Below are 15,363 nucleotides of genomic sequence, written 5' to 3'. Positions count from 1 at the left end.
AGTTTTGCTCTTTCATTCTTTATATGTTAGAAAAAGGTACAGAAGTCCTTTTTTGTGAATACAGTTGTCGTGGTTCCAACGGCTGTTGAAGGAATGGTGATAAGTGTTCAGCATCATATACATCTGGTCTAGGGGCGTAGCTTTCTCGATTGGCGTGCTAATTTGTTTGTGCTCTGCGATGCAGCGAGAACTGGCTATTTGATGTGCCTCAGTGAAAGACAGTGTCAACAAGAGCCAAATAATGCCCTCAGGGGATATATCAAACCTTGGGTTAATCCAAATAAAATCAGGTCTGAGAGACAGCTCATTTTGATCAAATAAAACTTTCTCCTCTTCCGGAACTCTCGTCCTCTGGTCTCAGTTTCTGCTTCGATTGGCTAGTGAGGGTCTAGAAAGCACCTGTACCTAGGACACAGAACAGAAAATTTGCTTGCTCCGCAGGATATGGATAGCTACTACGCTACTCTGACCAACAGGAATGAGCAGTTGGTTTGATTGTGTTAGCTGATCTTGAGTTGCGTCAGAGTTGACTGAATGATGAATACTTTCAATCTGTTCTGTCTGGAACCTTTTGTCAAAAAGTCAGAATGTAATTACTTTCAAGGCAAATAAGTGGTGCTCTGTGGATTGGAACGTTCTCCCGCTCTATTGTCTTCAACCTTCTGTTTTCTTGGCTGCCATTTTGCTCTACACGTGGTTCCCGGTGTTTCTGTCTCATCATGTGCTTAACGCGGTGATCGGAGATTGTAACCATCTACTGTAGGGCTAGGATTGATCTTTTTTGAGTGCATTTCCTGAATCGGAGATCATGCCTGGGTAGCTGAAGTAAAAGGGCTCTTCCGTTAATGCTGTTTAAGTGTCCTTGGCAAAGTGGAGATCTAGTGCCCTCTTTTCAGTGCTGTACTGTAGTAGCATGTTTATATGGTGACCTGTAGTGATAGCATTCACTAGTGGGTCTGGTATTTGAGTGTTAGTTTCTGCATATATACGTGGTGTAATATTTGTTTGTGGTGGGTGTTTTGGTGCTTTCGTTATTGTGCATCGGCAGTGGCGAGGGTTGGTGGGGGGTGGTTGTATGGCGGGGTGGGGGGTGTGGTTGGGTAGAGGGGGTGTGTGGTTCGGGGGGTGGTGGATTTTAGGTTTGGGGGGGTTAGGTATGGTGATGGGGGTTGGTGAGGTGTGGGGTTTTTGTTGTGTTTGGTTTGGGGTGGGGGGTGGGTTGTTGGTTCGTTTTTGATGTTTTTTATATGTGGTGGTGTTTTATGGTTATATGGTTAGACGTAGTGGTGTTTCATAGGTTTTTTTTGTGATATATTTTTTTTGTTTTTGGGGGGTTGATTTTGTTTAGTTGGGGGATATGGTGGTTGTGATTATTGTGGTTGCGTTGCTGATGGGGGTGTGTATGGGGTGGTGGGGTGATCAGGGTGATGGTTTTGTGAGGGGTGGATGGTGGTGTTTTGGGTGTGGTGCGGGTGGTGTTGGGTGGGAGTTGTCGGTTGGGGGGGGGTGGTGAGTGGGTGGGTTGGTGGGTTTGATGGGTGGGGGTGTGGGGTGTAGGGAGTTGGGGGGCATAGGGTGGTTTGGGTTTTTTGGATTTTGTTTTTGTGGGTGGCTGGTTCTTGTTGTTTTTTGAGGGTGTTGTGTTTTTTTGTTTGTTGTGGGCGATTTAGTTGATTTGTGTGGGTTTGTTTGTGTTGTTGATCTTCTTTTGCTTCTTTGGTTTTTATGTTTGGTTTGTTGAAAGGTGTTTGGGTGGGTTGTGATTATTTGTTTTTTGTTCTTTTGTTGGTTATTGTTGTGTCTGTTTTTTGGGGTTTTGCTGTTTTGTTGCAGCTGGGTTGGTGTTGTTTGTGTTGGGTAGGTTTGTTTGAGCTGTTTGGGGTGATTTGGGATTGTTTCTGGGGGCTGTTGTTTTTTGTGGGGTTTTTTTCTGTGGTGGGGTGGTGTTGAGGATAGTGGGTGGGAGTCTGGATTGTGGTTCGCTGTGGCGGAGATTGGGGAGTGTTGGGGCCTTGCACTTCTTTGGTAACGGGTCGTTTTGGTATGATGGGTTGTATTGGTGGGTGGTGGTCCTGTGTTTGTAGTGGGGTGGGGTTGGTGATGCAGGCGTGTGAGGGGCAGCAGAAGCTCTGTTCGGTTCTTGGATGCGTTGGCGGGGGTCTGGATGTCTGTGTGGTGTTGGGGGTTGGGTTGGCGATGGTTGCCTCTGGTTCCGGTGTGTGTTTGGTTTGGTTATGCTGTTGGTGCGGTCCTATTGATTATTATGTGGTTTGACAGTATTGTGTATTGCTTGCTGTTCTGTTTGCGTTTTGATTGGTTTGTTGTTGCTTTTGTGTTTGGAGGTTGGTGAGTGTTTGTGTTTGTCTGCAATCAGCGTAAACAGAAATGTTGTGAAGGCTGCAACACCTACAATGGTTATGCTGTGGGCCATGACCAAAGGCCAACAGCAGGAACAGATAACCTGGAGTAACAACGGTTTGGCTCAGATAGCGGTAGGTATCTCCTGTGCGGAAAGGGAATGCAAAATGTGAAAGTAGCAGGCTTCCAATAATTGAGGCGGCATACCAAGCCTCCAGGATCTGAAGTACAAAATAAATGCTTCCCAGGCGAGCGAGCGGAACTGCAACCTTCCAATAAACGGTTTGAGTCTCGTAGGTGTAGGATAGTCTGAACGCCTCCCGTACGAGTCGGGCATTAAGGGAAAGACGTTATGCCCACGTTGCGCGCCATTACGGGCCGTCTGCGCTCTTGTCTACAGTCACAATCAATGATTAATTAGAGGTACGCCCCAGACTCGAGGAGTCCCCTGAGAGGGGACAGGTGGTATACCCCCAATAGGAGGGGAAAAAGGGGCCGTATGGGGGCCCACCCCAAAACTCCACACCATGTGTCAGGGGACACCGCGAAAAAGTTAAACCTGGGACCACCCAAAAGAGGAAAGTGGAATGGTAAACCTCACTTGTACGCGGTACGCCACCTTGGGCACGCACCTGAATTCATCCTTGGTCCCCGGTGTGAGTATGGAGGAGAGATCCATCGATCTTTTGGGCCTCTAAGGTCTCTGACGGTCGATGCTGCGACGCGCATACTCAGATCGCTGCATCAAAGCCAGCAATCTGTGGCTATGCACAGAGTGGGCGGTGTGGCTGGGACGGACGAAGCCTGCGTAGGTCCGTCGGCGTATGCACCCGAGGAGAAGGACGCCATTAGGACACTTGGCTTGGCCCTCCAAGGCTTTGCAGCCTGGGTTGATTCACCGCAAAAGGCCTTCCAACAAATGGTAAGCTGTGAAAGGCCGAGGTGAAAACCCCTGAAGCCATCGAGATGCTCCTCATGGTAACGAGGCCTGAAGAAGCTCTAACCCGCCTTTTTCCCTTCCCAAGAGGGCAGTGAACTCTTGGCCGAGTGCTTGAAGGAGAAGCATCCATAATTATCCCACCGTTATCCAGGTGTTATGAATAAGGCTAAGCAGGCTTATAGATTTGGCCACACAGGGCTATAAGAGCCTTGGCGAATACACCTGCGGGCTTGAATTAAGGTCATTAGCCAAGCCCCGTTCGAATCCGGGGCTGGCGCTGTTGCCATGCCAAATTATCCCTATTTTCTTAAACAACGGAAGCTCACTGTTGCGCAAGGGAGGGACGGACGACAGTAACCAAGTCCGATGAGCCACACCCATTAGAGTATCCGGCATTCATGGTGATGTTCCAAATAAACGGGTAGGGGCCCCCTAGTGGGGCAACCGCGGGAAAAGACAAAGTCCCACTAACCGGGTCCCTAACTCTGGACCTCCCTGGCAGCTGGAGTCCGCCAGTGAGTGCTAACCACTCCAATAGGAGGAGCCTGATCGGCCTCATTCAGAATTGTCTGGTCGCGGCACAACCCCCAGAATCGCGGTCCTGAGCAAAAGAGCTTCCGCGTGGGAAGACACTGGCATGAGTGTCTGAATGGCCAAGGGGTGCTGAAAAATCATGGGCCAGAGAAGTCTGCATCTACCAGACTGCCCAAACTCCGGCACCCTGGACCGGTACACTGACGAAAGGGCACCTGGGTACACTGACGATCCGGACCTGCCGACAAAAGAAGCGGTGCTGGGGAAAGGTCGACCCCCGAGATCTCGAGTTGGAAGCGCTACAGGAGTCACAAGTTGGCCCTGTTAGCGGTGCCTGGAGCCCGGAACCGGTCAAGGATTACGGGTCGGTGAACGGACACCAGACTTGTGCAGCGAGTGTTGAAACCGAGTGCCCGTTGGCACAGCGGAGAGCAAGTTCGGGACTGCAAGTGCGTCGGAAGCAGACGCCGAGGATGACTTGGAGCGTATTGCGGACCGACTGTAGACTCAATGAACGGTTGAGCCAGCTCTGCTGCGCCGACAGAGATGGTTGTAGCAAGGAGGCTTGCCAGGAGACTGTAGTAGACGACCGGCAGTGCCGGGTCAGGCGCATCCACTCTTATCGGCAACCGAGAATCCCTCGTCGTTTGGAAATTTCTCCCGGCGGGAAAGGAACAACTAAACCCTCGACCACCAGTGTGTACGGGAGCTGTCAGGCACCGGATTCGGCCGGGCCCCCTGTGGACCGGGATCGTCCGCAGTGGCCCTCAGCCAGGTTCGGTGCCGGGCAGCACTCCGCGTAACCAGGCTCGTCTCGGTGCAGTTTGAGCACGGGAGCCAAGTAAGGACCAGGAAAGCTCCCGACACGGCGTGCGCAGGATAAGCAGTCCAGACCACTAGATTTCCGACGGCCCTTTTGGACCCGGGATCCGATGGTGCTGAACGTTGGTGGTGCTGCGGCAGGTTGTCGGTGCCGGCGATTGCGTCGTAGTGAGCGCTCCTGGCTGTGGTGCCGTTAGCCATGGGGGAACAGCAGTGAGCAAGGAAGTTCAAATCCACGGCGCGTTGCCGGGGACGGGGTCGGGGGGGGTTGGGGTCAGGCACTGGATTCAACGGCCTTGTGGGACCGGGATCGACGGTCCGACGCGTGGTGCCGCGCAGGTGTCATGCCAAGGGCGATCTGAACTTAGGCGAGCTCTCTGCTTGCGGTGCAATTGGCATGGAAGCAGCGGAGCTCAACCACGGCCATGCAGGAGCAGGCAGACACTGGAATTTCGACGCCCCAGCGACAGGAATCAACGTGCCGGCGTCTCAGTGCTCTGCAGGTGTTGGTTGGTGTGGGATCCGACTAAACGGTCTCTGTCGGTGCAGTGGCAACAGAAAGCAGCAGAGCAGGGAAGCTCAACCACGGCGCGTGCCGGGAGTGTCGGGCACTGAGGCAGGAGGAGTCGGTTGGGCTTTCTCAACCCCAGAGAAGAGGGAGCAGTGCCGAGTCGACGTTTGGTGCCGCGGGTACCCCGGCCGGATGCCGGCGGGTCCGGCGCGAGAAGGCGCTTCTGTCCGCTGAGTTAGCCACGTCGGTGCAGAAAAAGTGGAAGGAAGAAAGTGCTGCTCAGTTTTTGTTCTCTAGGCTTAAGGCTTGCAAACGGGGCACTTAGCTGTGAAATATGAATCCCCAGGCAGCCAATAAACAGGAGTTGTGTGGATTCCTGTCAGCAACGGCGGAGGCCGGCCAAGCACGGATCTTAGAACCGGTGAGCCGGGCATGGGGCTCCCGACACCAGTTGCCGGGAAGGGGCTACTCCCCGACCCCTCCCGCTAACTAATGGTAACTAATATGCAAGCTAAAAGACGCGTAAGTAATAGATAAAATATAATATAAAGGATTTTATAACTAATTAACTAAAATACACAGAACTTACGAGTAGCTAGGGAAGCGGGGTTCAAGCTAAGCTGCCGCTCCCACTGTTCCTCGACCGACCGGGCGAAAAGAAGGAACTGAGAGTTGTTGGGTCGGAGGGGTATATATCGAGCCCAATAGTGGCCCATCAGGGGGGTACCTGCCGGCCCACCGATGTTGCTGTAAAGTTTCTCCGACAAACGTGCACAGCGGCACGCGCACACCTAACTGGAATGGATATGAGCAAGCCACTCGAAGAAGAATAATAATTGCAATTAATCATGATTAAATTGCACCGTTAAACAGAATAACCCATTTATTTAAATTGTAATATGTATTTAAAGAGATCGCACGAGGTGTACTTAAAATACTGTTCTTTTATTATTTTACCAATGCAAAATAATTGGTAATAAAAATATAAGTGAGCACTGTACAACACTTTTTGGGTTATTGTGTTGTAACTGAATCAATATATTTGAAATGTAGAAAAAATCAAATTCAATTGGCAATATATGTTTAACAGTGCGATTTAATTTTTTTTTTTTTTTTTTTTTTACTTTTTTTTTTTTTTTGAGTTAAATCGCCATCGCGTGAGTTAACTGCAATTCATCGACAGCCCTAGTTCTTTCACAAGAATCATCATGGCAGCACAGGGCCTTTGAAGTTATGTGGTGGTAAGTCCCAGAGAACTTTGAGGGAGAAAGCCAAGGAGTATTATTGTAAAGACCACTACTAAAGGCTGGTAAACTAGAGAAAAGATCAAGATGCAGCTAAAGACTCAGAAGGGAACAAAATACTGGAGAAAACAGAAGGAGAGATTAGAGTGGAAAATACAAGTAAAGGGAAATAAAGATTATATACAAGAAATAGAATATCCCTTTCACATAACATCTTCTACTCTGCTTTCCTGCATTACAGTCATTTCAAATGTGGCCACAAAATTCTGTTTTAAACACCGAAAAGTTAACAAGCGCTTTTATATTATTTTTTAAATTCCAAATGGTAACTTTTAGATCAAACCTTTACAATGTTTGCAACTCAAACATTGCAGGACTTTGCAAAACAAAACAAAGGCAAGACAGACTAGAAAATGATGCTGTTTTTGTGTAATTTAAAAAGTTCAATTTAAAAAACTTTAAATGATCTGCTATTTGTAAAATAAGATTTTATTTAAAATGGTTTATTTTTCCTCACCCACCAGTAATGCAGTGAATTGTTTGTAAAAATAAGTTTCTTCCCAGCATCTGCAGCTATGAAAATAAAATACCTCAGCATTTAAGCCTTGATCCAAAGCCCACTGAAGTCAAACAATCTCTTTCCATAGACTTCAGTGGATTTTGGATTGGGCCCTTATAGAGAGATTATTTTCCTATGACTGAGCTATTAAATGCCTTATCCCCTTCCCCTTCTTGCGTACATTTGTAACCCCAGAATATACCATTAGCAGGTTATAATTTCTCTGGAAAGCATGACACTATTTTCCTGTCCTTTGGGTATTTGATTATTTTTGAATTCCTGTGCTTCTTTCAAACAAACACTTTCACTGCTAGCATCTATAATCTATAAACCCTTTGCTTTGTCATATCCTGTGAAAGCTGGAAGATTTAAAGCTGTGTCACCTGTCTAAAGCAATTTCAAGTAACGGATGCTTGAGAGATTAGATTTCTCAGAGAGGCCCCTAGGAAACCGGTAATGACTGCATGTACATATTTGCAGAAGAAAATCTATAGTATCACTATTAATTATTAAACCTTAATTACAATGTAAGGGGTGGGGAAAAAAGCTAGTTCCTTGGCATCATAAGAAGAATTGCTAGAAAATGCTGACGAAAATTGTGTTTGCTCATACTATTTACTCTAAGTTCAGTTGCATGCTTTCACTAAAACATTGTTTAATGACAAACGTTTGACTGAATCATTTTCCATCATTTGACAAGCAAACAATGTTCTTTTTGTGTGTCTTGTATCAGTATTTAATCTAAATGAGATGTATTCAATCTAAACATATTGCCACAGCGAAACAGATCAGCAGCAAACAACAAATTTTAATCATGAGTTTGCCTCAAACCTCAGAACTGAAGTCACTGGACTAACTAATCTACCTGAATTATCTTTCACATTTCAGTAAAGGAGCTGAAGAGTTTAATTGTAAATAAAGGGAAAACAGCAGTTGCAGCTCCAAGTGTAATGTTTTTGATGTAGCTCCTCAAATTGCTGATCCAAATGCAAGCTGCTTTAGAACATTTTCAGAGGATGAACACCAGTGCAAGTGTAAACCCTAACACTTTTGTTAAACTGAAAAATTAAGCTTTAATGCTAAAAATGGAGAAAAACTGTGGTACTTTAATACTTTGGAATGTGTGTCCGACAACAGCTCAGGTATATTTGCAATATAGTGCTTAAAAGTGACTGAAGGGACTCCAACCCACCCACTGCTCTGATACAAGCCTTGTGAGTATCTCATTAGCTTCCATTATTGCAACAACTGGGGAATACTTTTCCTGAAAGGCATCACCATGTTATAAGCTTTAAAGAAGCCACTGTGAACTGGAGCCAAGTAAAGTCAACTCACTTAATTGGCCATTTATCTGTTACTGTACTTGAATTTTCACACCACCTACCTTTGAAGGTTAGATTCAAATATTTGCTCCCTATTTTCTAGCATGCCCCAAAAAGGAAAAATATAGGTGTTGGTACAAAACTACCCAGTAGTCAAAGTTCTGTTTACAATTTTGTACCATCAGAAACACACTACAAAGTGGATTTAACAAGTTTAAGTGAGCAATAAAACAAGTGTACATGAACCGTCTCACAAAAGTAATGTTTACTTATCTCATGCCCCAAGCAAATACGTTCTTTCCCACTCCTCTCCCTTCCAAAAGAGATGCATGAAGCTGTCAAACTTACAATTAACTCATCTTGATTCTTCCTTTTACAATACTTGGAAAATATCAAATGCAGTTACTATAAAATTTCTTTCTACAGCATGCAGCAATGAACATCTATATTTGAGGGCAAAACTGAATCTTTATCTACTCAGTCCTGTCCCTTCACTGGAAGATCAGACCTGGCATCTTATTTTAATGTGAATAAGATGCTGAGGAAGGCAGACCAACAAGAAAAGTGGTTTTAGTGCTTTGCAAGCCTTCACGACGCTAACAATTGACCACCATATCAGGCTTTGTTTATCTACATGACATACTGAACAAGAGTTATGACTATGTATTCAGCCCCACAAGGCACATGATCTTGAAAATACAAACAAAAACAAACTACAATAACTTTACAGTACTTTAATCTTCAAGTAGCCAGTTCTAAACAGATTTCTTTCAGAAGCTGTTGAACATACATACATTCCTGGCTAAAACAGTATTATCCAAAATGTATACCAGGTGGCTATCGACTGATAGGGATGCCAACCCAGCCAGCATTTCATTACCATGACCAAGTTACCTGTAGTTAATTGATAATGGAAAAGCTGGTATTTTCTCCTTCCTGTGAGGTGCCTCTTGTAAGAAGTTTAACGTGCGTGAAGTAAGCGTTCGTAAGAGGTGCTGGAGTTAGTGTCTGGGACAGGTGAAGTGCTTTATTATTTATCCACAGGACCAGTACCACCACAAGCTGCAGCAGTAGTGTGAGCTTTCCCAGACTGCCTTACCAACTGTATCTGATTCAAGATTAAATCAAGGAGGCTTAATCTAGGGGTGAGAGCATTTCCATCAATATGCCCATTCAAATCATTGTCCTTGCTGACTAAAGGGTTTCTGAGGCAGATTCACTAAGGCCCTGCCCCTTATGTAGTCATACACCAGAGCAAAGTGGGCCTATAACACGGCACCCAATCAGTATGGCAATGGTTTTGCGCTCGCTTTGCACTGATATAAATGATTACACAATGGTGAATCACGCCCCTGGGTCTTTTTCTAGTCAAATTCTTGTTCATTTTAATAAAAATTAGTTTAAAATCTTATTTAAATACTATTTTTCTTGACTTCAATGACATTTACTACAGTTTAATGACCTATGCTTTCAAGAATGAGTTCCTTGTAAAGCAAAGAAGGATTGTTTCCTTTGTGCTTCTATGCTACATTTCAGTGAAGGACTTCAAACCACTTTACATATAATAAATTAAGATTTAATACACTTGTAAATTAGGGAAGTAGTATCCCCATTTTACAAGGGGGGAAAATGAGAGAGGGATTAAGTTACCTGTACTCTGCCTTTCACAGGAATGCATGTTCCCTGCTTGTTGAACAATTATGCAATTCGATGTCACTGAACTAGATCTATATTGGCAACTATTAAAGTTCTCAGAGTGTCAGTAACTCTGCCAGTAACTCAAACGTATAGTCTGACTCCTAAGGTGAAGATCCACTGTTAATGAACTGTTGAGTTCCCTAAGATGGGCAAAAGAAACATTCAGTTGAGTATAGATGAACATTCCTATTTCCCTTTCTGCCTTCTCTCACAATCTCGCTTCCTCTTTGGGAGGCTTACCCCTCTCAGAAAACTGAAAGCAGTATGGCCAGATTGCCCACACCCTGGGATGCCTATGAAATTTAAGGTGAACAATGAAATGGTGACAACAAATGGGTGTGAGAAACAGAAGATGGATTAAGTGTCATTGCCACGATGGCTGCAGGGGATTGGCTCCAGCGTGATGTCAGTAAGCCATGAGATGCCAATGACATTTGCCAAGCTGGTGCTCACTTAAGAGAAGCTACTGCTGAGGCTCAGTGGTGTAGTGTTGCAGCCTTCACAACATTTCTGTTGTGCAGGCTCAGAGAGCAGCTACTCCCCACATTTGGCACTAAGGGGCCAGCCAATGAGGAGTTTGACTGCCACCTCAAGGAGTTACCAAAGAAGTGCAAGCCCCCTTGACAAATACTACCAGAAAGATATCTGTGCCCAGCTGATACCAAACCTACTAGATAACCATCAGAAAGGCCACTATACACCAGTGACCAATGAGTGCTATGAGAATTAATTTATTCATGTATTTGGTGTCTTCATTTCTGTAGAAAACAGGTTAAGTATATTGCAGAACTAGAATCACTACAGATTTAGGGTGAATGCTTCCTAAAGGGTCCCCATTACTGCTCCTGTCAGCACTGAAGAGGCATAGAATTCCTTTGCCAGGGACCTTCACAGGCATTAAGGGGCCTTACTTAGCTCCAGCTGTCTGTCAGGTGCCTCAAAAGATCTTGCCCTCAGGAGGTTACAATCTCGGTAAGACATGTGAGACAGAAAAAAGGGAACTGTAGAGCCAAGGGGCAGGAGGTTGATAGGGCAGAGTTCCCATCCACAGAGCACCACTGTTTTGCCTAGTAATTCATTCTGCTTTGAAAAGGTCCAGACAGCGTTAAAGTTCATCTTCAGTCAACTCTGAGCCTCAGATGCACTGTCATTCGTTGGCAGAGTAGGAGTGGCTTCCTTCCTGAGGAGCAAGGCAAATTTTCTGTTCTGTGTCCTAAGGTACAGGTGGCTTTCCTAGACCTCCCTGCCATGAAGCAGAAACTGAGACCAGAGGAGGAGTGCAAGGGAAGGAGAAGTTTTATTTGATCAAATGAGCTGTCTCTCAGCTGTATGGTTAGACCCCAGGTTTGTCTGAGGGCATTTTTTGGCTCTTGTTGCTGTCTTTCACTGAGGCACTATAGCAGTTCCTGCTGCTGCAGAGCACAAACATAGCAGACAATGAGAGTAGCCTGCCATGTTATTTGAACACTTCCCTTTTCAACAGCAGTTGGAACCAAGACACACTGTTCACAAAAAAGGACTTCTGTACCTTTTCTAACATTAAAAATGAGAGCAAAACTGTTTCATGTTGAAGATGCAAGTTGGTTCTTAGGGTGTTCACCAATTTGTTCATCTCTAACTGGCAACATAAGGCAGTACGACATTGCTGATATGGTTTTAGAGGGTATCAAATCAACTATTCCACTACAGTTTACTTCTGGCTGTGCTCATCTGTTCCTGGAAATGCTGTCTGTTTTGTTTCTGAATCATATTTATTGTGTTTGTTCATCCCTACACTGCCAAATTTTTTCTTTTTCTAAGTCAACTGGAGATTATGTAAAAATGCAGCAGCCTGCATAATCCATTTTGTATTTTTTCAAAAAGAAAAGGATCAGAAGTGCTGGCTATAATATACACCTCTACCCCGATATAACGCCATCTGATATAACATAGTAAAGCAGTGCTCCAGGTGGCGGGGCTGTGCGCTCCGGCGGATCAAATCAAGTTCGATATAACGCGGTTTCACCTATAACGTGGTAAGATTTTTGGGCCCCCGAGGACAGCTTTATATCGAGGTAGAGGTGTATTACAATACAGTTAAATAAGATCATTCACAAATAATCCTAGCGCACTTTGCAATTCAGGCACCACTGAAACTGCAAAACATCTTTACTTGCGATACAGAAACATTCATCTTTCTGAACAGCTAGTCTGTTCTGTAATTCTAAGGGATGTACGCAGACACAGTGTTCATGCCCCATCCACGCAGTGACACTGTTTACTATCAATTTGTTCCTTCTTGCTCTATGCCCATCAGAAAACAGTCACATATATTAGAGGTCAAATCCAGACAGAATCATTACGGTCACAGTTGCTAGAGGAGTGGGTAGTAGGGAAAAGAGGCAGATGTCACATTTAATTTACTAGTTTGTTTTCCTGACACCTATATAAAATCCTACACAGTTTCTACTTCATAGCTCAAGAACAAAACCCATCTGATCAGCAATTCATAAAAGTATACCGATCAAACATGTGAAAGATCAATGGATTTAAATTGGGCTCAGGTGCGCAAGGAAAAACAGTGAATGTGGGAAACTATTCTGGATTTTAAAAGTTTGCTTAATTCAGAGAACATTCAAATTCGTTATGGAATTTGATCAGCTCCCTGCACACACATTTTCCAAATTCATTATCTATAAAAAAAGACCAGAATCTATCGCTCCATAGCATGTTTTCACACAAAATACACACATTTGTGTCTTTTTGTAGATATACGTTTAGGGAAGTTCCTGCAAATGAACCATCACTAAACTTACACACAGTGAGTAAAAACAGAATGGAGGATGTGGCTAGAAGCACATGGTTTTGTTTTGTTTTTATTTATTTATTTACCTCTGTAGTTCACTAAGCCCTCTAGTTGTTGACAGGCTGGGGTTTAGCCTCAGGAAGTTCTGTTTTAAATTGAGATGAGTGAGGTCCTGGCTGTAGAAGAGGTTGGCAGGCAGATGCTCCAGACTGCAGCATGAGAGATCCACTGAGCTTATGCGCTGCGATGCAACCTAGAAAAACAAGATAACCAAACACATTAACACTCCTAAAATATAGGAATGTCACCCTTTATACCTACAAGTGCAAGGTAAGATTTTTTACACAGCAGAAATCATTGGTCAATATTGTCATTACACATGCCCACGTATGCATAACTTTCAAAAAATAGGGTCGGAATAATTAGTGAGACTCTCCCTTGCTTTGTTGTAATGCCACTTCAGCTCCACTGGTGACCAGTCCATATGGACATGTACAATAAGACATTCTAATACAAGACTTGACACATTTGTAATCCTCACAAATAGACACCTAAAAAAAATGAAAGCAATACTTTAAGACCTGAGGGAAAGATGAGAGATTGGTCTGACAGCAATTTATCTTCAGGTGGATAACATTAGCAAATGAGACAGAGCAGATGTCTTTATTGCTGCATAGGTAGAGAATATACCAGAACGATTGAAAAAAAGCACAATTGCACAAAAAGAGTGCCATATCCATCTGCCCTATCTCAAGCACTTAAATGCAGTACTAATGATGGGATATTGAGAGAAAAATCACCATGTCGTATTAAAAAACCAACATAAAAACATGTTACTCATTTATAGAAACTCCTTTGCTGTTCATATTGCAAATCAAACCAGGTCACAACAATTCAGGGGATAAAAATGGCCAGTGGTCTGAAAAAGGAGATGCTGAGATTTGGGGGTTTTAAACATTCTTCTCAGAAGAAAAAGATACCTGTCCCTAGTGATCAAAGAAACATCACCAGCCACCAGCTGTTGCTACCATGGTTTCAGACATGATATGCTGAGTAGCAACAAGTCTCTGCCTTATCCATGCTTCATTATACACCAACAAGGCTGCTGTGGCAAAAAGGTTTCAAAAAGAAGGTATCCTATCCCTGCCTCCCCCCAACAAAGCTTCTGCAAAAACTATTTAAAAATCCTTTTTACTTGGTCATGCAGAAAGGGGGATGGGGACAGGGAAACAGGCTGGTCTCCCCTAGAAAATCAGCTCAACATTAGAAAACAACTGTAAGGAGCTATTTCCTGCTTTGAGCACAGGGTTGGACTAGATGATCTCGAGGTCCCTTTCAACCCTAATAATCTATGATTCTATATAAACAGGCAGAATGTTGGATAGGACATTAAAGTCAGTGGATGCTGTGTTTGACACACAGTTATGAGTAAATGCTATTGGAACCATAAGGTTAATTTTCTAGTGAAGATGAGCCAGAGACAATGAATAAAGAAATAAGGGAAAGTCTACCACTGGGCAGGTCCACTAGTTGTATAGGGAGAAGGGACTTTGTGTGGGGACCTCGTTAAAGAAATAATCAAAAGAAGAGGTACATCTCACCATATTAAGACTCCCCAATAGCAGAAATGATGCTCAAACGGTTATATATTGTGTCAGCTACTCATTCCAACAGCAACATTATTTCATTTGGCCAGTGGCATTTTTATTGCCCTTATACCCTTAAGAGCCAATAAAAATACAAACACAACATCTAAAGGAAAAAAATGCTTTAAAAGGTCATAAACACCACATAGGGAGATTTGATAAGAGCTCAATAAGCTCCGAAGTTAAAATATGTAGTTTTTGTGCAAAATCACGGCCCTTTTCACAAGGTGCCCTGAATGCAGACACAAGTCAGGTTTAGCCAGCACAGCCCAATTGCATTATGAGGCTGAAGGCTGGTGTCAGGAACAAATAGAAGTGTTCATTAATTTTATTTTAAATGCAAAGCAGGGGGAACTGTAGGATAGAGCAACTCCTAGTAAGCTTAAAGGGGAAAATCTCAGTTTTGTAGTTTCTCCCATGTTTTTTCATTCAAAATGTTCACTTTGTCTACTCATCAATTACCCATCCATTTCATATTTTGGTCCATAAAGGATTGAGAATGCTTTCTTCTATACTAACCAAAATGTTATTTGTATGCCATTCTAACCAGGCATAAGAACGCAATGATAATTCCATGTTAGTGTCAGAATATGGCTTGTAAGGTACAAACCACCAGCAATTGCCACCACAAGAGTTCCCCCACACAGCTTGTCTGGAGTGAGAAGATAATTTGGATTAAGGTAGGGTGTGAATTTAAAGTAGACTAGCTGTTTCTGATTAACTCTGTGTGGATGCTCTTGTTCTGGAATAAGAGTGCTCTATTTCCAGTTAGCGTAATCTACTTCCTAAAGTAGATTTCTTTGAAGATGCTTCTAATATAAGTATATGCAAAAATACGTATCAAAAAAGTTTTAGTCCAGACAGCTGTTGATTTTATTGAATTTTATCACAATCTGTATATGGCTTACAAACAAAGCAATATTCTGCGGACAATGAATTTTAGT

The 15,363-nt window shown here is 43.8% G+C and overlaps 2 protein-coding genes across 2 annotated transcripts in view; both read right to left on the bottom strand.

The window, feature by feature from the left end:
* The window catches only part of ZCCHC2 (zinc finger CCHC-type containing 2), a 347,582-nt gene that overhangs the window by 18,133 nt on the left and 314,086 nt on the right, over positions 1-15,363 (bottom strand). The gene's annotated exons all lie outside the window — the stretch shown is intronic.
* PHLPP1 (PH domain and leucine rich repeat protein phosphatase 1) overlaps positions 1-15,363 on the bottom strand; it is a 245,757-nt gene that overhangs the window by 89,700 nt on the left and 140,694 nt on the right. The window contains exon 4 of the mRNA XM_075062811.1: positions 12,860-13,026. Within this exon, the coding sequence (XP_074918912.1) occupies positions 12,860-13,026 (167 nt within the window). The remainder of the gene's footprint in view (positions 1-12,859; positions 13,027-15,363) is intronic.

This window comes from Chelonoidis abingdonii, chromosome 2, assembly GCF_003597395.2.
Source record: "Chelonoidis abingdonii isolate Lonesome George chromosome 2, CheloAbing_2.0, whole genome shotgun sequence".
Classification (NCBI taxonomy): domain Eukaryota; kingdom Metazoa; phylum Chordata; order Testudines; family Testudinidae; genus Chelonoidis; species Chelonoidis abingdonii.
The sequence above is the reverse complement of the archived record's forward strand: the minus strand, read 5'-3'. Positions and strand labels throughout refer to the sequence as shown.